At 44.6% G+C, this 23,308-nt stretch overlaps 1 protein-coding gene across 3 annotated transcripts; it reads right to left on the reverse strand.

Moving 5' to 3' along the window:
* Positions 1-1,848: 1,848 nt before the first annotated feature.
* tmc5 (transmembrane channel like 5) lies at positions 1,849-18,744 on the reverse strand. 3 transcript variants are annotated; one of them, XM_015970761.3, is made up of 21 exons: positions 18,469-18,744; positions 17,948-18,085; positions 13,201-13,370; positions 12,223-12,288; positions 10,401-10,517; positions 10,182-10,284; positions 8,935-9,016; positions 8,586-8,846; positions 8,363-8,505; positions 8,130-8,274; positions 7,897-8,049; positions 6,431-6,597; positions 6,201-6,276; positions 6,021-6,118; positions 5,843-5,938; positions 5,690-5,765; positions 4,241-4,374; positions 3,981-4,154; positions 3,349-3,427; positions 3,172-3,264; positions 1,849-3,100 (listed from the first exon to the last, which is right to left on the reverse strand). In XM_015970761.3, exons 2-21 carry the CDS (start codon positions 18,028-18,030, stop codon positions 2,540-2,542), a joined length of 2,877 nt encoding a protein of 958 aa, XP_015826247.3. In that variant the 5' UTR covers positions 18,031-18,085; positions 18,469-18,744; the 3' UTR covers positions 1,849-2,539. The 3 variants fall into 3 exon arrangements, with proteins under 3 accessions (XP_015826247.3, XP_015826268.3, XP_054599942.2); XM_015970782.3 differs by lacking the exon at positions 12,223-12,288; XM_054743967.2 differs by lacking the exon at positions 6,201-6,276 and having other exon boundaries at positions 6,021-6,149.
* Positions 18,745-23,308: the final 4,564 nt, after the last annotated feature.

A 23,308-nucleotide genomic window follows, 5' to 3' on the forward strand; every position in this document is an offset into this window, starting at 1 on the left:
TGAAACTCAGCCAGCTGGGGGTTGTCATTTTTCTCCATTCCGTTTGTGATTCAACAGCAGCAGAGAAAAAGCTCCAGAGTTGTTAAACGAAACGAAGCTAGTAAACAGGAGTGACCAAGATGTTATTTCTTGTTCCCCTAAGAAGCCACCTCATCATTTTGCTTTACTCTAATATCAGGTCAAGCAGGCTAGAGGCTAATGTTGAGCTAACGGTGAATTAGAAGCAAATAGTCAGCTCTAAAAATATCTCAAGCTACTTTTTCAATGAACAACTGGATGTTACAGTAATGAACCTAATCGGTTAGTTAGATTACAGGCTTGTCTTGAAGACATAAAAAATTGGATGACTCTAAACTTTTTGCTTTTACATCCAGACTAGACTAAAGTTCTCATCTTTGGGCCCGAAATTCAGAAAAGGAAACTGCTTAGTCAATCACCTGACCTGAATGGCATTAAATTAGTCTCCGAGAACAAAGTAAGGTATTATCTTTGACCAGGACATGTCATTCAAATCCCAGCTTAAACAGGTTTGTGGATTTCCTTTTTCCACCTTCGGAATATTGCTAAGATTAGAACAATCCTTTCCAGGAGTGATGCTGAAAAACTAGTTCATGCATTTATTACATCAAATGGTAAATGGCCTGTATTTGACATAGTGCCTTCTAGAGTCCTGGAACCCCTCAAGGCGCTTAACAACAAAATCAGTCATTCACCCATTCACACACACATTCACAAACTGGTGGGGATGAGCTACAATGTAGCCACAGCTGCCCTGGGGCGCACTGACAAGAGGCGAGGCTGCCGAGCACTGGTGCCACCGGTCCCTCCGACCACCACCAGCAGGCAACGTGGGTTAAGTGTCTTGCCCAAGGACACAACGATAGTGACAGACTGAGCGGGGCTCGAACCTGCAACCTTCCAATTATGGGGCGAGCACTTAACTCCTGTGCCATCCGTCAAGACTGGATTACTGTAATTCATTACTCTCAGGAAGTCCACAGAACGTAGTTAAAAGTCTTCAGCTTGTCCAAAATGCTGCAGCTAGAGTTCTGATGAGAATTAAAAAGAGAGATCATATCTCTCCTGTCTTAGCTTCCCTACATTGGCTGCCTGCTAAATTCAGAATAGATTTTAACATCCTCCTTCTCACATATAAAGCTCTTAATAATCAAGCTCCATCATACATCAGTGACCTGATTGTTCCATACATTCCTAACCGAGCACTTCGCTCTCAGACTGCAGGTTTACTGGTGGTTCCCAGAATATCTAAAATTAGGATGGGAGGAAGATCTTTTAGTTGACAGGCTCCTCTCTTGTGGAGCCAGCTCCCAGTCTTAGTCCGTGAGGCAGACACCTTGTCTACTTTTAAGACTGGGCTTAAAACTTTCTTATTTGATAGGGCCTATGGTTAGAAAAATGGACTGCAGTAATCAAATCTGACCACAGGTTTCCTGGCGATATGTGAAGAGACCAGCCAGCACCATGTTGTACAGGTTAAGACTATTTCTACTAATAAGCTAATTTTACAACAGTATTTACCACTGGAACATCTTCTGGGCTCAGAAGCAGCTGCTTGAATTGCCAAGTTTGCCATTCTCTACAGTGCCAGCCTTGCTGTTTATTGTATTTGGCAACCTGCAATGGTGCCCTCTATTGGCTGGTAGATGTAAACATGAACCCAGTGTTGCCCGTCAAAATAAATATTTCTCTTTTTTTAATTAAAATACAGCTTTTAAAGGAAATACTTCATTATGAAAACCTCTAAACGCTCCGTGGCGGTACTGATTAAAAATAGCTTTTGATTTAACTGTTCCATATTCAACCTTTAACAATATTAAGAAAGTGTTATTTTTTAATGATGGAGGTAAAATTTATTAAAAATAGTTTTTTTTTAATAATTTCCCTCAACAGACACATCTACTAACAATTTCATTCACTATAATGAGAGAAAATCTTTTCTACAAATGCTTTTTCGAAGCAAATTTTATCTAGAAATGCACTATAATAACAATCCCTTCTTCTGCTTCTTCTTCTATAAATAACTACAGGAAAAAGTCACTAGAATGTTAAAATCAAAGCTTGACAGAAGAAAATGCTGTAAATGAAACTCACTGTGGTTGGAAGTCTGTGGAAAGCAACAAACATTTTCTGTTATTAACAAAAGTTTTGTTTTCATTACTGTCTAATGTTTTACCTATTTCTACATTTTACAAAGATGATATAATAGCTGCCTCCATGTTTAGTCCCACACTTTTGTCCTGTTGCTGAACATCTTTGGACAAACAGTGTTTCAGAGGACTGCTGTGCAAAACAGGCCAACCATAACTACTTGTGTTAACCGCATTTCAAATGGCACAACATCAAGTCTAGAGTAAAGCGCTTTGGAGTCCTCTGGCTCTGAAAGGCACCATACAAGGGCGGGTCATTTATCATGTTCATTTTTACACCAACTTAACATAAAACATAATACTTTTGTGAAAGAAACCTAAAGAAGTGAGCCCGCTCTCTCTCGTTGCTTCATTTCTGTCTTCTGTTTAACTCAGTAGCCATCATCGTATTCGTTCTGGGCCTGTTGCCGTGCCAACATGGCCTGGATGAGAGCGCTGGAACTAGGGGAGGCTGAGTTTTGCACCGGAGCAGGAGCCCACTGAATCCTCTCCTCTTCCTCTGCTCTCTGTCTTGCTTGCATGACTTGAATGACAACACTTGACGCTGGCGACGACGGGTTAGATGAGCCGTCCTGTCCCTCCTCCTCTCTCAGTCTGGCGTGCGTGACCGGAGGTCTGTTAGGTGAGTTTATGTCATCAGCGTCAGTGACCGTCCAGTATTCGTCCTGAGCCTTCTGCCTGGCCGCCATGGCCTGCTCAAGAGGGCTGGGTGATGAAGAGTGCTCCTCAGGCGTCTGCCTCTCAGCTCTGTGGCGAGCCACCATGGCCTGCATCAGGGCACCGGAGGTGGAGATGTCAGAGGGAACAGACACGCCACTAGCGCTGCGTCTGTCCTCTTCCTCAAGCTGCTGGCGGGCGAGTAAAACCTGAACCACGGCGTTGGAGTTGGACTGACTTCCAGAGGAGCGATCAGCTGAACGCCGCCCTGAGTGCTGAAGAGGAAATGAATGTCGTGAGTAAAGAACCAGTGGATTTAGTGGATTTGTTGCTTTTCAACGCGTACCACTTTTATTTTCTTCTGGCTGGGAGCAACAGCAGGCTGAGACTTCTGGAGGTTTTGAAGCTTCTCCAGCAAAAAGGACTTGTCTTTCCCCTCCTGGTGGAAATGCAAACAGATTCACTCAAAACGAACTGTGATGTGGACAAAGTGTCAAATCTGTGTGGATTAGAATAAACTCACGTTAATAATCCGCTGTCTGAGAAGATTAATGAGCTCCTTGCGGCCCTGAGTGAGCTGCCAGAAGATGTAGATGATGGCTCTGGAGAGAAAGAAGTCATGACACGAGACAACGACTCAGGTGTGCAGCAGAAACCATGGTGTGGACAATTATTTGTTTGTTTGTTTGTTTGTTTGCCTGCTGATGGTGGTCGGTGGGACCGGTGGCGCCTGTGTATGACAGAGCGCCCCAGGGCTACAATGTAGCTCATCACCACCAGGTTGTGAATGGATGAATGACTTATTGTGTTGTAAAGTGCCTTGGGGGGTTCCAGGACTCTAGAAGGTGCTATATGAAATACAGGCCATTTTTATTTATATATTTATTTGTTTGTTTATTTATTTATTTATGGAATTAAGAGATAGAATAACTGAAAATCAGACAAAAGAATGAATAAAAAGCATCTGTCTCTCCGTGTGTTTGTGCAGGACTAATGAAGTCTTGGGACAGAGGCCCAGCCCCGCCCATCACACACCCACCCCCTTCCCAAAGCTAATCCCCCAGGTCCCTGTTGTTGAACAGGAGGTTGGGAATGTGACTGCAGAGGCAGCTTCATGAATGAGGAAGGATTTGTTAGCACTCTAAATGTTCTCACATGATGATGAGCGTGAGAAGAAAGTAGAAGAGCTCGCTCCTGATGACGTTTTGGTAGATCCACACTACCCAGTCAGAAGTAGGAATGGCTTCCAGGTCGTGTATCCAGATGCTGACCACACTGAAAGTGTTGTTGAGTCCCTGGAAAGGCCCACACTGCTCTGATGGAGTCAGACTGAGGTGGAAAAACAAGCCAAACATGTCAAACTAGGACAGAAACCAAGCTGTTAAAAATCCCAAAGCCGTCCACTCTGACCTTACCTCCACGCAGTGTACGCAACGATCGACAGAGCTCCCACAAAGAAAGGGAAGAAGAGGAGAAAGATGAAGATGGTTTGCATCTGAGCCGCTCTTCCTGACCGCCGAGGAGGCTGACAGTTCCGGGTCAGGCTGACCTGAGGCAAGGCAAAAGTAAACACATGGGAAAGCCTATCCACACTCGTGCAAACGTCATTTTTCACTCCGTTATAGCCAAAAGCTGTTCATTCTGACAAGAGATTTCAGACCACAATAGAGAACGTCACAGGGTTGTGGCTGTAAAGGTCACTCGGCAGAACCGAATCCAAAGTGGATCCAATTACATCATCTCCTTTCCCCACACCGACAGACCTCGTGCAAATAAATGCCTCATAAGTCTGAAGCCCCAGCCAGCTGCCTTTTCTTGAGCTTTGTAGTGAAAGGATTTTAATGACTTATTGGCTAAAGGGAACAGTTAGCGTAACCTGAGCCCCAGAGTCTCTGGAGCAGCTCTGGCGTGGTATCGGCCGGTTTTACAGAGACGAATTATGTCTTTTTCTCTTAAGTTATAAAAGTTTTGTGTTCATGTTCAAGACGGCCTTTGGCAATACTCAGTAGTTGTTAAATACCTGTGCAATACTAGACTTACATAGTATCTCTGTGTTCCTCAGTTTGCTGCATAGTTCTGGAAATTTTTCACTTTTTATTTGTGTTTTTTTTTTAGAGGTCGAAGGTAACGATACTAGCTTACTGCCTACGTGTGTACTTGTACCGTTGTTATTATTTTTTCTTCAAATTATTCTCTTAAGTGTTGGTACTGCTGTAACAATTGAAATTCCCCTCTGTGGGATCAATAAAGTTGATTCTATTCTATTTGTACTGAATCCCTCTCATGAAGTGATTTCAGCTGTTTTATTCTTGTCAGTTTCAGTGCCTTCCAGAATGAGCCGTTTCAGGGCTTTGTCACTTTAGGAAAACAAACTGGATCTGGCCACGCCTATCTATCCCCTAGCCAAGAAGCACCAGGATCCAGGAGGGGCTTGGAGTAGAGCCGCTGCTCCTCCTGCACATTAGAGGTGGCTCTGTTCTAATTTCCTCTTATGTGACATCACAAATGGTAAATGCTCTGTATTTGTAGAGTGCCTACTTAGGGTTCTACAACCCCCCAAGGTGCTTTACAATACAGTCATTCACACGCTGGTGGTGTTGAGCTACAATGTAGCCACAGCTACCCTGGGGCGCGCTGACAGAAGCACCACTGACCCTCCCGACCACCACCAGCAGGAATGTGGGTTTAGTGTCTTGCCCAAGGACACAACAGCAGCATTCTCTGGTCGAAGCCGGGATCGAACCTGCAACCTTCATGTTTGGCGTGTTTATAGAGGCAGTAGAGCCACACGTGGCAGAGCACAAAAGGATGTAGGGTGTCCTACAGGGGAGGTCAAGACTTCTGACCAATAAAACAAGGTTTACCTTTTTAATGTAAAACAGGATGAAGAATTTTAGCATCTGGATGGCAGGGAGCAGAGGAGAAAAGTAGATCCCAATCCTACCAACACAGAAACGGTCAGTTTTAAATTGGCAGAAAAGACACTTTAAAAGCCTAAACAAAGACCGAGCGTTTACCAGGCCAGCGTTTGGGCGTAGACGAGTTCGAGGACATTCCTGGCAACGTCGAACTCCGGCACACCGAGCCGAGGTTGTAGTTTGGTTCCAATCACGCTGTTTTGAAATAAAAACAGTCTGATTAACATCTGAAGTCAACTTTTGATGTTTCGGTTTCAACTGGAACAGATGGACTCACTTGCTGAGAAACTCTCCGAAGAAGGACCCCAACATGAGAAAAAGGAAATCGATGATGACCAGTCGGTATAAGGCCTGTCCCACCATGGGCTCCCAACACTGAGACGGGAAAACAGTTAGGGATGAAGTCCTATTAAAACAGGTAATAAGGGTTGGTCTGAGTAAATAAATAAGAAACTACCGAATACTTCTGAGGCACCACGTTCATCCAATGGTAACACAAAACACCAAGAATGGACATCCTGAGCAGCACGTTCCTGTTGTAATAATAGAAGAGGACATTCAGGAATATTGACAGAGGTAGCTCAGATGTATCTAGACATCTTCTGAGGCGATGCGGTTGTTTAAGTATTTTTAGCTGAATGGTGGCAAAGAGCCTCAAGCCCGTCAGCTGGAGCCCTGATATCTCACCTGATGAGTAAGGCATAAATCTGCCTGCGGTGGGTGGAGTACCGCTCGAACTTGTTGAAGAGGGAGAAGAAGAGCGGGATGACAATGTTCATCAAGGACACTACAAAGGGAACGAGGAGAGTTTCTGCTTCCTGGAGCAGAGACCATGGTGCCGTGTCCATCGCCTGCTGTAAAGATAACAGCAAACCCAGATTACAGCTCTCAGTGGCAAACATCTACACCTGAGTGCTGCTGCTTCCTGTAGGTTCACGACACGGCCTGATGAAACCAAATACTATAACATGCCATAAAGTATTATGTACATACTGGCAAATGAGCCACAGCTGTGCAAATACAGGAGCTAAATGGCTTTTTGCTAACTCAACAGACAACAAGACTGCATGGTGGGACTCTTGCAAGAAGGTTGCCTGTTCAAGTCCCACCTGTAACCTTCCTGCGCAGAGTTAGCATGTTCTCCCCGTGCATGTGTGGTTTTCTCCAGGTACTCCATCTTGCTCCCACAAACCAATAACAAGGTCAGGTTATTTAGAGATAGATCGCCGCTAGGTGTGAATGAGTGAGTGACCTGTATTTGTATAGTCCCTTCTACGGGTCTACATTCCCCAAGGCGCTTTATAACACACCACTCATTCATCTATTCACACTGACCCTGACCACCACCAGCAGGTAAGGAGGGTGAAGAGTCTTGCCCAAAAGCACATCTGCAAAAGACTGAGTGGGAGATGAACATGCAACCCTCCGGTTATTGAGTAACTCCTCTGTCACCCCGTGTGTGTCACTGATTGTCTAAATGTGTCCCTGTGATGGACTGGAGACCTGTCCCCTGTTTCTTGCCTGATGACTGCTGGAGATGGGCTTGACACACGGGAGGCGACATAGCATCTCCTCCATTCATTTTCAATGAGACATGGGCAACAAAGTGATAATCGCGGGTCTCCCTCCTACTAAGCAAAACGAAAACGTGCGTGTGAAGTTTTGCACTCCCCAGCAACGCGATCCCAGAAAACTAAAATATTTTCAACTTTTCATCGCTGTCGCTGGGTCGAGGACCAATCAACGGAGGTTTCATTCACTGACCAATGAGCGGACAGGATGCTCCATACATCTCCGAGCGAACATGGAGGAGAAGTTGATTATTACTATGTTTTATATAGTAAAATGAGAAGTAAGATTTCACATAACTCTGGCAGCACCTTGTGAAACGTATCTACCACTTTTTTTTTTAACTCTGAACCGCTTAAATAACCTTAATTCCCTCCAACCTGGCACAGCCAATCAAAACAACGGAAGATTCGATTTCGCCATGGAACAGAACGCGTCAACGGCTTTGCTGCTGGCCGCTGCCGCAGGTCGCCTCCCGTGTATCGAGCCCATTAGGCTCCAGCTCCCCGCGAGCCTACCGAGGAAAATGTGGTATAGAGGATGAGAGAGTGTAATTCAGTATGAATTGATGTTGACCCGTGTACCTCTTCCCCGTACTGGCAGAGGTAGAAGATGCTGGCGCCACAGCCAACAGCCAGACAGGTGGAGAGAAACCAGGAACCAACGTGAATCCCAACTTGTTTCAGCTCTTTGGAAAGTGTAATGGACTCCTTCTCGGCTCTTTCCGATAATGACTCCTGGGAAAGCAGCAAGAGAACAAACAACATGAACGTACGTCCACTTGTACTTGATGAGTTTTAACAACAAAAACAATCACCTTGAGTTGGACGCGGAGGTTATTCTTGCGCTGTCTTACTGCCCTCTCATTGGTTAGACTAAAATCCCAGCTACACAGGAGCTGCCATGCTCTGCTTGAAGCCGGGTCTGAAAGCACGTAGTTTTTCTTGAATGAGCTCGCCATGCTGCAACAAATGAGATTCACCCAGTAAAATGATTGTGGCCAAAAGGGAAAACAAGAAGGGAATTCCCCCAAAAGTTCAAGGAACAAACCTGAAAATGAGCACAATTCCACAAAGCACCATATAGACCGCAATGGTGAAGAAATAAGCGAGCTGCATGTTATAATCCACCAGACCATGGAGAGTTTCGTTGCTGTAGCCTCCATAGTACATGACAGTATAGTTGAAGTAACCCTAAAAAGGTCAAACTTCATGTTACTTGGATGCAGACGTGCATGAAGCTGCAGATATGTGGTGTGGTGTTCTCCACTTACAGCCCCGGTCAGCAGCTCCAGTCCTCTAAAGCTCACGTTTGAAGGAATGTTGGCTGAAAGGTCATGAACGAGCAGCGGGATGGTGATGAAACCAAAGTTGACCAGGAAGGAGAAGATGTTGAACATGAGAAGCCACTTGAGGAACAAGAAGTAGGTGAGGACGCTGGAGCCAAATCTGCCCCCGATCTCCTTCATGATGCCTCGCCACAGTTTCAGGGTCTGCCTCGCTGATTTTATACCGTTACCGCACCTTCGAAAAGACTGAGAGAGCAACTTGTCATGTGTATTCACACAAGTCAATCTCAAACATAATCCCAAAAGCAGTTTATTGTTGAGACAAACCACTCACCAGGGACATGTTTCTACAGCAATCTGTACAACACAAGAAATGGTGGGAGTTTGTGGAAGACTTGAATGCCATAACTTGTCTCCTGTAAAGATACGGTTGTAGTATAAGAATATTCACCTTTTACATTTCACAACCATTTCAAAGGATGGATGGTAGGATGGGTGGATGGATGGATGGATGGATGGATGGATGGATGGATGGATGGGTGGATGGTAGGATGGGTGGGTGGATGGATGGATGATAGGATGGATGGGTGGGTGGATGGTAGGATGGGTGGATGGTAGGATGGGTGGATGGATGGATGGATGATAGGATGGATGGGTGGGTGGATGGTAGGATGGGTGGATGGTAGGATGGGTGGGTGGGTGGGTGGATGGATGGATGGATGGATGGATGGATGGATGGGTGGATGGATGGGTGGGTGGATGGTAGGATGGGTGGATGGATGGAAGGATGGATGGGTGGATGGGTGGATGGATGGATGGATGGATGGATGGTAGGATGGGTGGGTGGATGGATGGATGGATGGGTGGATGGATGGATGGATGGGTGGATGGTAGGATGGGTGGATGGATGGAAGGATGGATGGGTGGATGGGTGGATGAATGGATGGATGGATGGATGGATGGATGGATGGGTGGGTGGATGGATGGGTGGGTGGATGGTAGGATGGATGGATGGATGGGTGGATGGTAGGATGGGCGGGTGGAAAGATGGATGGATGGATGAATGGATGGATGGATGGGTGGATGGGTGGATGGGTGGATGGTAGGGTGGATGGATGGATGGATGGATGGATGGATGGATGGATGGATGGGTGGGTGGGTGGATGGGTGGATGATAGGATGGATGGATGGATGGATGGATGGGTGGGTGGATGGTAGGATGAGTGGGTGGATGATGGATGGATGGATGGATGGACAGATGGATGGATTATGGTGGCGTCACTTCCTTTTATCCACAGGCAGCAGAGGACGGTGTCGCCCTCTACTGCCCGCATCCTCCTGATGGCACGGCCCCATGAGTGATCCAGTGTTCCATTGTCTGTTCATGGTCAAGCAAGGAGGACACGGGCAGTAGAGGGCGGCACCGTCCTCTGCTGCCCGTGGATAAAAGGAAGTGACGCCACCATCACCGGCGATCTCTGATGATGGCTAGAGCTACTAGCTGAAACATGTCAGGTAAACAAATAACTTTTACTTAAAAAAAACATGGATGTTTGAAAAGAACCCTGTTTCACGTCCCACCTGATGTTTTTCTTCTCCCCAAAACTCTGCGGAAGCTCCTGAATTTTGCGGGTTTGCTCTCCTGCCGACAGAGCGATGAGCTCCTTGATGAGGTTTTGCTCCTCTGTCAGACGTGAAACAAGACAAGCTTATCTTTCCAAGAACACCACCATCCAACCTGCATATCAGGTCGCACTCCTTCACACTGCATGAAATGGAACACCAACGATGGGAGCGTACCATTTTCCACTTCACTCCTGATGGCATCCTCTGCTAAAGCTGCATGGGTCGGATCAGCGTTGGGAAACATGCTCATCCCTCTCATGGCCATTCCTCTCCACCTCATTGTCATGCCTCCTGCAGGAGCACAAAGGTTTTCAGATCAGAATGAGAAGGGTTTTGTTGCAATGCGAGAATCCCAACATTAGGACATTGCTGCGGTACTCGGTGCAAGAAAGGATAACTTAAAAGCAAAAATTAGAATTAAGAAATAAACCCATGAAAATAATACTAATATAGTGAGACAATAATTAGGGAAGCAGCATCTACATATAAGACAGTGTAGGTCAGAGCAGATCAGTTCAGGTGCAAACGCAACACGGGGTCAGGTGACTGGAACCAAGCCACTGCAATGAGCCGTTCTGGGATGTCATTCATGCGTCCGACCGCCGAGGGAAAGAAACTGTTTTGGGGCGTTTGCATTTTTTTGTGTGATTCACCGACACGTAATTTGATTGTGCAAAAATGGTTGGAAATGAAAAACACACAACTGGGAAACTCATTCAAGGCAAAAGCAGCGTAGGAAACACACAATATGCAGAACGTCGTGCAGATTTAGAGCTTTGTTATGTTTTGATGTTGTCTTTGTTTATGATTATTGAAGCTAATAGCATGGACAAATTACTGAGCCAAATGCATCGTTGCTATGGTAATGTCGCTAAAGAGGGTGACCGAACGCAACCTCAATATCCATCCATCCATCCAATTTCATCCACTTATCCGGAGTCGGGTCACGGGGGCAGTAGCCAAAGTCGAGAGGCCCAGACTATGGCGTCAGAATTCCGCCATATCTCGTGCACGCACGCGCGAGTCCCGTTCGCAGCCGCGATGTGGACAATACGCGTGCACGAGATATGGCGGAATTCTGATGCCATACCAGACTTCACTCTCCCCAGCCACTTGGGCCAGCTCCTCCGGGGGAATCCCAAGGCGTTCCCTGGCCAGCTGAGAGACATAGTCCCTCCACCTTGTCCTGGGTCTACCTTTAGGCCTCTTCCCAGTTGGACATGCCCGGAAAACCTCACCAGGGAGGTGTCCAGGAGGCATCCTGACCAGATGCCCGAGCCACCTCAACTGGCTCCTCTCGATGTGGAGGAGCAGCGATATTTATCATTACTATTAATAAATTTCAGAAACAGATTCTTCATGATCTGTCAAAAACATCCAGAGCATCAAAGTCAGGCTTGTTTTCTATTTAAATTAACAGCTGAGACTTTAATGTCAGATAAATTAATCAATGGTTAAGTGGCAAAGAAATAAATGGATTCTTAAACTGTTGTGAATATTTGAGCAAATTTCTTCAAAAATGAGCTAAAATATTGATTATATTTAACTGAAAACGTCAGGAAAAAACAAACAAATGTAAATCATGTTTTCCCAAAGAAACAGGAAATAATTTCTTTTCATTGGTAACTCTGAATGTGGAATAAAAATGGCCGACAGATGATCACAGTTCGTGCTGTGGTGATGACGAATGTCATTAATGACAAATCTTTAGTTTTTCATTGTTCATCAAATAAATACATCAGCATATGCCGTAGGAAAGCAGTCCTCAGCTTAATTGTTCCCTTCAGCCAAAGGTGAATTTCCCTCTGTTTGATTTTCTTTGCCTTGTGCCTTCTCTGTGTTCTTCTTGTCTCGACCCGTTAATGATTATCTATGAATTCCCAACCCAAGCCTGTCTTTTATCTACACTCAGCAATGATGTCACAGCAAGGTAAAAGGTAAAGCGCCGTTGAAGGAGCAGATGGAGAACAATGGAGTAAAAGGGTTCGTTAACTACCTGTCATCAAAGAGGGAAGTCCGGCAGCTGATCGGTAGTGGGAGCTGGAATCAGGCGTGTGGGGATCTGAGTGTTTAGATGAGAGAAGATGAGGAGCAAACACCAACTATGAGGTCGCTTAGCAACACAGATACAACAGGGCCTGTTCGATGAAACACCACCAGCTAAAGGAGTCGCCATTACAACACGCTCTTCATCCTTTCCAAGCAGATTTGAACAGGTTTCAGAAATGGATTGTGTTACTACAGGAAGTTGATAAACCCTAGCCCTAACCATCAGCACAATTAGCACGGACGTTCTGCGCTAACACTTACCTACGAAACTTCTACCTGATAACTCCTTCACACATCTCATGAATCAGAGTGTTTGCTAACATTTTTACATTTGGTTTTATGGTCTGTTGCAAACTGGACCTGAACAAAGCCTCCAGATCTTTTAACAGACCGATGAAACACTGAGCATGTGAAGCAGCATCAGCCGTAACGCTGAAGCTGTTATCAGTCATCAGTCATCTATGAATGTTTTAAAGTAACGCTAAGTTTCCCGCTTCTCTCCCAACTGGGGAGGAAATCCAGCTGTGGTAACCCCTGATGTCGGACAGGTGTTGGATGTTTTGCATGTTTTATGAACACATGACTCGGCGTTTCAGAAGCAAAGGAAAACATTCGTACTTTGCTCGCTACTTGTTAGTTTAGATAGGCTGAAACTGAAACCAGTGAGTGTAGGCCCTGCCCTCTGATGTTAGCTCGTTGGCTAGTTCATGCTTTACTCTTTTCCTCCTGATTCCAGGCTCCGCCATGATGCCAGTTTGAAAGCAATAGCTTAGAGTTAACAGTCTATAGCTACAGTGCTACCAATCAGACCATCAAAGAGCCTTCTCAGGTTAGATTTTAGGTTTCAAAGCATTTCCACCTGAACAGATCTTTGATGAGAGTCTCCCCCATGTTCAGGGGAGAAGATGACAGTAAATCCACTCACTGGCGTCATGCTGCCATGAATTCGTCCCGGAACTTGTGCTGAAGAGGCCCATGGAGAAGCTTTCTCCCCCCCTCCAGCCTCCACTCGATGCTCCCGGCTCAGCATCATCTCTCTCAGCCCACCAAGCTGGATCTTCTCCAGCATAGGGATTAGTGTGGTGGGTCCAGGACCTAGAGGTCAGAGAAAAAGGAAATTCCCGTTGAAGGATCTGTATTCATGATAAAATGAGCAGCAGAGTCATTAACCCAAGAAGTGAATTTAAACTGATCGTGTTTATTAGTCAGATTTACAAAGAAGCTGTAAAAGTGTTTTGAAGCACACACTGAAGGACTAGAAAATATGACGATGTCTGAATGAAAACAGCATGAAGTTATTATTATTATTAGTAGTAGTAGTAATAGTAGTAGTAGTAGTAGTAGTAGTAGTAGTAGAGTAGTAGAGTAGTAGTAGTAGTAGTAGTAGTAGTAGTAGTAGTAGTAGTAATAGTAGTAGTAGTAGTAGTAGAGTAGTAGTAGTAGTAGGGCAGTAGTAGTAGGAGTAGTAGTAGAATAGTAGAGCAGTAGTAGTAAAGTAGTAGAGTAGTAGTAGTAGTAGAGTAGTAGAGTAGTAATAGTAGGGTAGTAGTAGTAGAGTAGTAGAGTAGTAGTAGTAGTAGTAGTAGTAGAGTAGTAGTAGTAGGGTAGTAGTAGTAGAGTAGTAGTAGGAGTAGAAGTAGAGTAGTAGTAAAGTAGTAGAGTAGTAGTAGTAGTAGTAGTAGTAGTAGTAGTATCAGTAGTAGTAGTAGAGTAGTAGAGTAGTAGTAACAGTAGAAGTAGTAGTAGAGTAGTAGAGTAGTAGTATCAGTAGTAGTATCAGTAGTAGTATCAGTAGTAGTAGTAGAGTAGTAGAGTAGTAGTAACAGTAGAAGTAGTAGTAGTAGAGTAGTAGAGTAGTAGTATCAGTAGTAGTAGAGTAGTAGAGTAGTAGTAGTAGTAGTAGAGTAGTAGAGTAGTACAGTAGAAGAGTAGTAGTATCAGTAGTAGTAGAGTAGTAGAGTAGTAGTATCAGAAGTAGTAATAGAGTAGTAGAGTAGTAGTGTCAGTAGTAGTAGTAGTAGTAGTAGTAGTAGTAGTAGTAGTAGTAGAATAGTAGAGTAGTAGTATCAGTAGTAGTAGTAGTAGTAGAGTAGTAGTATCAGTAGTAGTAGAGTAGTAGAGTAGTAGTAGTAGTAGTAGAGTAGTAGAGTAGTACAGTAGAAGAGTAGTAGTATCAGTAGTAGTAGAGTAGTAGAGTAGTAGTATCAGAAGTAGTAATAGAGTAGTAGAGTAGTAGTATCAGTAGTAGTAGTAGCAGTAGTAGTAGTAGTAGTAGTAGTAGTAGTAGTAGAGTAGTAGTAGAAGTAGTAGTAGTAGAGTAATAGAGTAGTAGTATCAGTAGTAGTCGTAGTAGTAGTAGTAGTGGTAGTAGAGTAGTAGAGTAGTAGTATCTGTTGTAATAGTAGTAGTAGTAGTAGTAGTAGTAGTAGTAGTAGTAGTAGTAGTAGTAGTAGTAGTAGTAGAGTGGTAGAGTAGGAGAGTAGTAGTATCAGTAGTAGTAGAGTAGTAGTAGTAGTAGTAGTAGTAGAGTAGTAGAGTAGTAGGGTAGTAGTATCAGTAGTAGTAGTAGTATCAGTAGTAGTAGTAGAGTAGTAGGGTAGTAGTATCAGTAGTAGTAGTAGTATCAGTAGTAGTAGTAGAGTAGTAGGGTAGTAGTATCAGTAGTAGTAGTGGTATCAGTAGTAGTAGTAGAGTAGTAGGGTAGTAGTATCAGCAGTAGTAGTGGTATCAGTAGTAGTAGTAGAGTAGTAGAGTAGTAGTATCAGTAGTAGTAGTAGAGTAGTAGAGTAGTAATAGTAGGGTAGTAGTAGTAGTAGTAGAGTAGTAGAGTAGTAGTAGTAGTAGTAGTAGTAGTAGTAGAGTAGTAGTAGTAGGGTAGTAGTAGTAGAGTAGTAGTAGGAGTAGAAGTAGAGTAGTAGTAAAGTAGTAGAGTAGTAGTAGTAGTAGTAGTAGTAGTAGTATCAGTAGTAGTAGTAGAGTAGTAGAGTAGTAGTAACAGTAGAAGTAGTAGTAGAGTAGTAGTATCAGTAGTAGTATCAGTAGTAGTAGTAGAGTAGTAGTAACAGTAGAAGTAGTAGTAGTAGAGTAGTAGAGTAGTAGTATCAGTAGTAGTAGAGTAGTAGAGTAGTAGTAGTAGTAGTAGAGTAGTAGAGTAGTACAGTAGAAGAGTAGTAGTATCAGTAGTAGTAGAGTAGTAGAGTAGTAGTATCAGAAGTAGTAATAGAGTAGTAGAGTAGTAGTATCAGTAGTAGTAGTAGTAGTAGTAGTAGTAGTAGTAGTAGTAGAATAGTAGAGTAGTAGTATCAGTAGTAGTAGTAGTAGTAGAGTAGTAGTATCAGTAGTAGTAGAGTAGTAGAGTAGTAGTAGTAGTAGTAGAGTAGTACAGTAGTACAGTAGAAGAGTAGTAGTATCAGTAGTAGTAGAGTAGTAGAGTAGTGGTATCAGAAGTAGTAATAGAGTAGTAGAGTAGTAGTATCAGTAGTAGTAGTAGCAGTAGTAGTAGTAGTAGTAGTAGTAGTAGTAGTAGAGTAGTAGTAGAAGTAGTAGTAGTAGAGTAATAGAGTAGTAGTATCAGTAGTAGTCGTAGTAGTAGTAGCAGTGGTAGTAGAGTAGTAGAGTAGTAGTATCTGTTGTAATAGTAGTAGTAGTAGTAGTAGTAGTAGTAGTAGTAGTAGTAGTAGTAGAGTGGTAGAGTAGGAGAGTAGTAGTATCAGTAGTAGTAGAGTAGTAGTAGTAGTAGTAGTAGAGTAGTAGAGTAGTAGGGTAGTAGTATCAGTAGTAGTAGTAGTATCAGTAGTAGTAGTAGAGTAGTAGGGTAGTAGTATCAGTAGTAGTAGTAGTATCAGTAGTAGTAGTAGAGTAGTAGGGTAGTAGTATCAGTAGTAGTAGTGGTATCAGTAGTAGTAGTAGAGTAGTAGGGTAGTAGTATCAGCAGTAGTAGTGGTATCAGTAGTAGTAGTAGAGTAGTAGGGTAGTAGTATCAGTAGTAGTAGTAGTATCAGTAGTAGTAGTAGAGTAGTAGGGTAGTAGTATCAGTAGTAGTAGTGGTATCAGTAGTAGTAGTAGAGTAGTAGGGTAGTAGTATCAGCAGTAGTAGTGGTATCAGTAGTAGTAGTAGAGTAGTAGAGTAGTAGTATCAGTAGTAGTAGAAGTAGCACTCATTCATGTCCGGTCAGAGGAGGCAGGGGAAGCCCTGCCTCCCTTGTCATTGTCACAAATAAAATACTAATAATGATTTATTAGAAAGTCAGTGTGTCCATTAGTTTTCTGTTTGATTTCATCGTCTTTATGATCAAAATCGCTGAATAAACCCGTTTCCTGATCAAATATTCATGCAGAAGCGAGAGGAGAAAGAAAGACGTGCCGCACACACTCCCTGAAACAGGAAGTTGGTGCATGCTCACTGCTGTCTGTCTGTATGTCGCCTATAAATGTGTTTTATTCCACATGTGCTTCATATGATGACATTCTGTCTGATACTTATATATAATGACCGTGTGTGACAAACAGCGGCTAGGAAGGAACACGGAGTGAAAATGCGCTGGGGGAGGCAGGCAGTACCCCACCTCACTGATAGGGGCAGTGCTGAGCCGCATAGACACCAGTGCCTGTACACACAGGAGGGTGCAGAGCCGGCAGGTCTGCAAGGGTGAACCAGATTAAATTTGCTCTGAATAAACGGAAGATTTATGGTTTATGACCGAATGATTTATTCAAATTGGATTTTGTGACAGAGACCACAAGCTTGTGATCGGTCAGGATGCCGGTTCCTGCATGCTCGTCACCAGCACCGCTGTTGCCCCGTTTAAAAGTAAACAGATATATAGCGGCAGACCCGGAGCAGATTGAAGAACGCATGGCGTAAAAAGTCCGAATATATGAACGTTTATTCACCCGTGACTGAAAGAGTACAAAATATGGAGCAAATGTGGACGGAAATGGCGGGAAAAGTGGGTTTAGAGGTGGCGACCGCATGAAGAGGTGGAGGAGAATGAAGGATGTTATAAAGACTGAAATATGTAGACACATTAGTGAACACACTATTGGGGACGGGAGACGAGTGTTCTGGTCGCAGGATACCACAGAACAGCGCTACGCCCTCAACTGTCCTGGCGGAGAACTGCATTGCAACACTCCGAGGTCTGCGCAGAAATTCGCATGCAAAAATCTTTCCGACACTCGAGTGCTTCTCGCTTTTGGAGAGCTCACGGAGAAGAATAAACCAGGCTTTACACGAGATTTCACGCTAGAAATTCCTATGTGGCTCATCAGCACCCCTAGTGTTTGTACATGGAACTGCACCCACCTATAATCAGATCTTTTCAAGAAGTACAGATGAGTGACAGGGGCACTTCAGGGGGCCAATGCCCCTGTGGCCCCTCCCATATAAGGATTTAATCCTATTCTGCCCCCCCCCCCCCATGTAAATAATGAATTTGACAAGTTTCAACATCTATATTCCTTCATTCAGCTGCTGTGTGAGTGTTTATTCCAAAGATTTCTTTTAAGAACACAAAACTATTGAAGTGCTGCGTAGATGAAACCAAAGCTCCTGTTCCCATAAGTCATTTGGAGCATGATGTCAGCCTCTAAGAGCTGTAATAAAAAGATGAAACATTCTTGGATGAATTGTTCCAACGTTTCAGGTAACAATAATTCAGCAGAACTCAAACCTTTTATCTCGTCTATCCACTTCCAGCGTCTCGCTGTCATGGTACGCCGGGTTAAAAACTCCTCCGCTGCTGGAACTTGTCATGAGATCCTTCAAATGTGATCCTTTTGTTCTTCAAACGTTGAGATTTGATGATGTCCTAAAAAAGCGAACAAGGAAAGATCTGATGAATAATCTGTTGTGTTTGAGGTTCTGCTCAGCCCTCCCAACCCAAACACGCCTCGTCTCACGTCAAAAGGTTTTGGGTAGAGTGACAGCTATTGTTGGGGGGGAAGCGAGGGTAACTCCATCTCTTTCTCTGATCCACCTCTACTCATCATTAATTCATTCAGGAGGTTTGGTTCCTGACGGACGTCGCAGCAAAGACAATTCTGTGGTTCTCACACAAATCCAGGAAAGTTCAACAAAATGGAAAAGTGACAAAAAATTCTAATAAATAAAAACACACAACTGTATCGCTGACATGTTCTCATAAACTTGTTTCCCACCACTAATGAATTTAGTAACAAAGACATTGCTCACCTTAATAAGATTTAATGCAGTAAAAACGTCTGCAGTCCATGCAGCCGAGCCTGTGAGTGTCTGTGTGAGAGCGTGTCCCTAACATAAAACAATCATTCTTTTCCTACCAGGAAGTGCTGCTGGTGGGTAAAAGTCCATTGCTTCTAATGTAGCCCAGCAGGCCGAGAGAGGACACTTTCTGTTGTGAAACAAAAATAAATCACGTTGGGCAACATCTAAATGTAATCTTTATTAAGATACAAGGCTGTACTCCGAGATCTAGGTGATTAAATCCTGACTGAATACTTTTACATCCGTCTATAAACACATCCTTGGAAAACAAATAATTTACCACACAGAAGGAAGTACTTTTAAAAATTAGGTCATGACACAAGATGCCTGAAATCACAAAGATAGTGAGTTCAAATCAATGATTAAATGAAATAATATATGTGACGTACCAACCCTGCATGCTCAAGAGCATCCTGGTTAAGTAGCTTGGATGGAGCAGGGTTCATACTTCCAACACCCCGTATGATTGGATGACCTGCTCTACCTCTACTGCTGATTAATAATTCTATTCAATTCGGTTTATTTATAAAGCGCCAAATCAGGACCGGAGTCGTCTCAAGGACCTTCACACAGTAAACAGTACAGGTTAGGTCATTAAGCCAATCAGTAACAAGTTTCCTATATAAGGAACCCAGCAGGTTGAATCGAGTCACTGACTAGTGTCAGAGTCTTTACAGCAATCCTCATACTAAGCAAGCATGCAGCGACAGTGGAGAGGAAAACTCCCTTTTAACAGGAAGAAACCTCCAGAGGATGCTGGCTCAGTATAAGCAGCCATCCACCACGACTCACTGGGGATGGCGAAAACAGAGCACACACACACACACACACGCACGCACGCACACACACGCACGCACGCACACACACACACAACACATATACCAAGCAATGTTTCGATGGTTACATTGTGATTTCTTAGTAAATATTCTATTTGGTGAGGGATAAACTTTATTGTATTTATCCTAGTGAATCTATAATTAAACGGGTAAACTAGTAGTAGCACATTCAACGTCAAAGAGAGTAAAATGTTATTATCAGGAGAGGGAGAATGTTTAAGTGGTTAGCAGCAGTGTGCCAGCCGATGGCCCCTGTGTTGGCCTTGCAGACGAGTTGAACTTCAGGCTCCCAAAATAACTCAAATCTCTCAATTTTAATTGTGGCTTAAAAAAATTCCATAGAACATTTTACTAGCTTGTCAAAACGTATTTATGTTTTACTTATGTTTTATGTATATATGCAGAGAGAGAGAGAGAGAGAGAGAGAGAGAGAGAGAGAGAGAGAGAGAGAGAGAGAGAGAGAGAGATTTACATTCAGCTCTTTGTTAACAATGAACAAAATGTACAAATGTATATTAAAAATTAAAATGATGAGTCTGTATGCCAAAATTATCCAATGAGTTGTCAGTTTCTTTCAGTGAGAGGGTTTATGTTACTACAACTATTTTTTAACTCTTATTTATCAATCTAAGGTCTTATAAAGGCTTTGAGAGTAGTAGTAGTAGTAGTAGTAGTCGTATTATTATTTTTATTATTTTTATTATTATAAATATTATTATTATTATCATTATTATTATTATTATTATTATTGTTTTTATTGTTTTATTTAGTAGTGGTAGTAGTAGTAGTAGTGGTAGTAGTAATAAAAATATTATTGTTAGTACTATTATTATTATTAGTAGAAGTAGTGGTAGTAGTGTTTTTGTTAGTACTGTTATTATTATTATTATTATTATTATTATTATTATTATCATTAGTAGTAGTAGTATTTTTGTTAATACTATTATTATTATTATTATTATTATTAGCAGTAGTAGTAGTAGTAGTAGTAGTAGTAGTAGTAGTAGTAGTAGCAGAAGTACATAGTAGTAGTATTTTTGTTAGTTGTTGGGGTTTGTGTCATCTGACACCTGTACACACTGCACAAACAACATTCCCGACAATTACATTCACGCACTGTGGTCCTGTCCACCTGTCCAGGAATTTTGAAGTAGAGTATGTGAAGACCTGTTAAAGTGTCTGAAATGTCATATCCCAACTTCCCCATCTCTTTGTTTACTGGGAAACCTGGATGATGTCCCGATTGAAACATCTTTGGTTCACGTGGTTCTGACTGCCATATGCATCGCTAAGAAAACTATCCTCTTGAATTGGAAAAATAGAGAAACTCTCTGCATTAACCAATAGAAATCTTTTGTTAGATCATATTACACTTGAAACAGCCTCTGCTTCCACTTCAAATCAATCTCTCTGGACTCCTTTGATTGGTTCTATCACATAGCGATGACGGGAGACCATTGATATTGTCCTGTGGGATGATGTGGGTGAGGGGGTGGAGGGTCTGAGTTTGGAGTATTCGGATGTTCCCTGGAGGTGGGTTCACTGGGGGTGTCTGGGACTGGGGGGCTGTTGCCCCCCTCTGGAGGTGCTTCGGTTGCCTCGGGGGGTAGACTACTGGCAGTTGTGAGTGGGGCCCCTTGGAGGTCTTGGCGGCGGCCATGGGTCGCTGCCTGGCAGCCGCATTGCCCCTGGGTGGGGGCCTGGGGGCTCGGGGTGTGGGGGTGGCTGGCCCTGTGTGGCGATCTGGGCAGGGCCTTGGGGGTCGGGTCCTGACGTGTATGCTGCCGGGAAGAAGGCAGGAACATGCAGCAGTGCCTGGCCCGGGTTCAGGGGCCTCAGGTAGACCTTGGCTCCTCTGCTGTCCCATCACAGGGGAGGGGGAGGTCCAGGAGGGGGAGGACCCAACCTTACCTGGATGTCCTATGTCTTACATATTCTGGAAGTTGTGCAAATGCCGGGATGGGCGTAGACATTATGCTGGGGTGGGGCTGGGTTGGTGCCCTCGGACTCCGTGAGGCTCTGCAATGCTGCTGCTTTGGGCCCTGGCAAGATGGGCTGGGGTTTCCATGCCCTGGGTGGCATTTTGACAACAGAGGTGTCTATTGGGGCCAGTGGGGGAGCTGGCTCCCTGGAGGGCTAAGCCCAACCAGCCATTCCTCCCCATCCCCGCATGTTTTTCTCCTCCTGCTCCCTCACATCATCACACAAACATGCACATAGGACCTTGGGGGGTGGACATGTCAGGGGGTGCGGGTATGGACCCCATTTCCACATTCCTGTGGCAACCTGCCCCCCAATTTTATTTGCACCTTAAACACTCCCACCAATGATATCCCACGCAAACACACACTTAGGGCCTTGGGAGTGAGCACATTCAACGGCAGTTGGCAGGGGGATTTCTCAGCCTCATCCCGAGTGCCGGTGCCCACTTCCACTTTTAAACTGCACTTAGACACTGTGGGCTGTGGGTGCAAGTGGGGTGGTGCGGTGGCATCAGCTGGCATAGGCCAGACAATGCTCGCACTGCCCACTCACCACAGCTATGGAATACACCTCATCAACACACACTAACACCATATTGGAGCATGCGGAGGGAGACTAGGGGTTTTAGCACACCTCTGTTGTTGCTTGGCTTCCTGGGGCTGGAGGCTAGGAGGAGGGAGATCTGGCTGTCTGGTTGGAGTCGGGGGTGGTGGGTTGCTGTGCTCAGCATTGGGCGGGGGAGCCTGCTCATTTACACCCCAGCAGAAAGGGTCTAACTCTGGGAACCGGTAATGGTTGTGCCCCATGTGCAGCAATATCGGGACCAGAGTGAATAGGGTGTGTTTATGGGGAGCATGAGTGGGTGTCCGGCGTGCATTTTTGTTAGTGTTTGGTTGTATGTGTATGTGTGTGCATGAGGGAGGGAGTGTATGACTGTGTTTGTGTATGACTGTTTATGTCAGGTGGGGCCTTTGACTCCTCCCTTCTCCTGGGACTTCTATTGATGATACAGATCTTCGTCTCTCCTCCCACTACCACACCTGGTGTGGAGTGCCGTGCCTTGGTCTGCCTGAATGTTCGTGGCTCCCGGGTCAGAGGGTTTAAGATTTTTGGTGTCTGCCTGATCATTCCCGGTGGCTGTCTGGTGGGGTCTGGGTCCTTGGGCTCTGGTGGGTCCCCGGCGGGGGTGGTCGCCCCTGGGTCCCGGGTCATTGGGTCCCGGCCTCGGCTGGGGGGGGAGGCTGCGGGTGGGCCTGTGAGCTTGCCGCTGATATCTCCTGGGTTGTGGCCCCCCGGGGCGATCCTCTGTGCCTCTCAAGGGGGGTGGGGGCCTTTCTGGTTGCAGTCTCCTTGGGGTTCCTGTGTTCTGGGGCAGCGCCTGGATCTCTGGGACTTGGATCTCCCTCAGTCTCCTACACATCTTTGGGGGGCAGATCTGTGGTCCCTCACACTCTCTATTGGACGCTTTTATAGAGAAGCGATGGTGGCACAGGAGTTAAGTGCTCGCCCCGTAATCAGAAGGTTGCAGGTTTGAGCCCCGCTCAGTCTGTCGCTGTTGTTGTGTCCTTGGGCAAGACACTTAACCCACCTTGCCTGCTGGTGGTGGTCGGAGGGACCGGTGGCGCCAGTGCTCGGCAGCCTCGCCTCTGTCAGTGCGCCCCAGGGCAGCTGTGGCTACATCGTAGCTAATCCCCACCAGTGTGTGCATGTGTGTGTGAATGGGTGAATGACTGAGTGTGTTGTAAAGCGCCTTGGGGGGTTCCAGGACTCTAGAAGGCGCTATATCAAATACAGGCCATTTACCATTTACATAAACAAGCGCGTGTACACACACAGGTGCTCACATGTATGGGCTTGGGCACGTTCAACAAATATCGTTGCCACTAAATGCACTGTGATTTATTATCATGCTGTTCAGTTAAACAATGCTGATTGTATATTTCGTCAAGTTGACGCAGTGATAGCTTGCT

This window comes from Nothobranchius furzeri, chromosome 6, assembly GCF_043380555.1.
Source record: "Nothobranchius furzeri strain GRZ-AD chromosome 6, NfurGRZ-RIMD1, whole genome shotgun sequence".
Taxonomy (NCBI): Eukaryota; Metazoa; Chordata; class Actinopteri; order Cyprinodontiformes; family Nothobranchiidae; genus Nothobranchius; species Nothobranchius furzeri.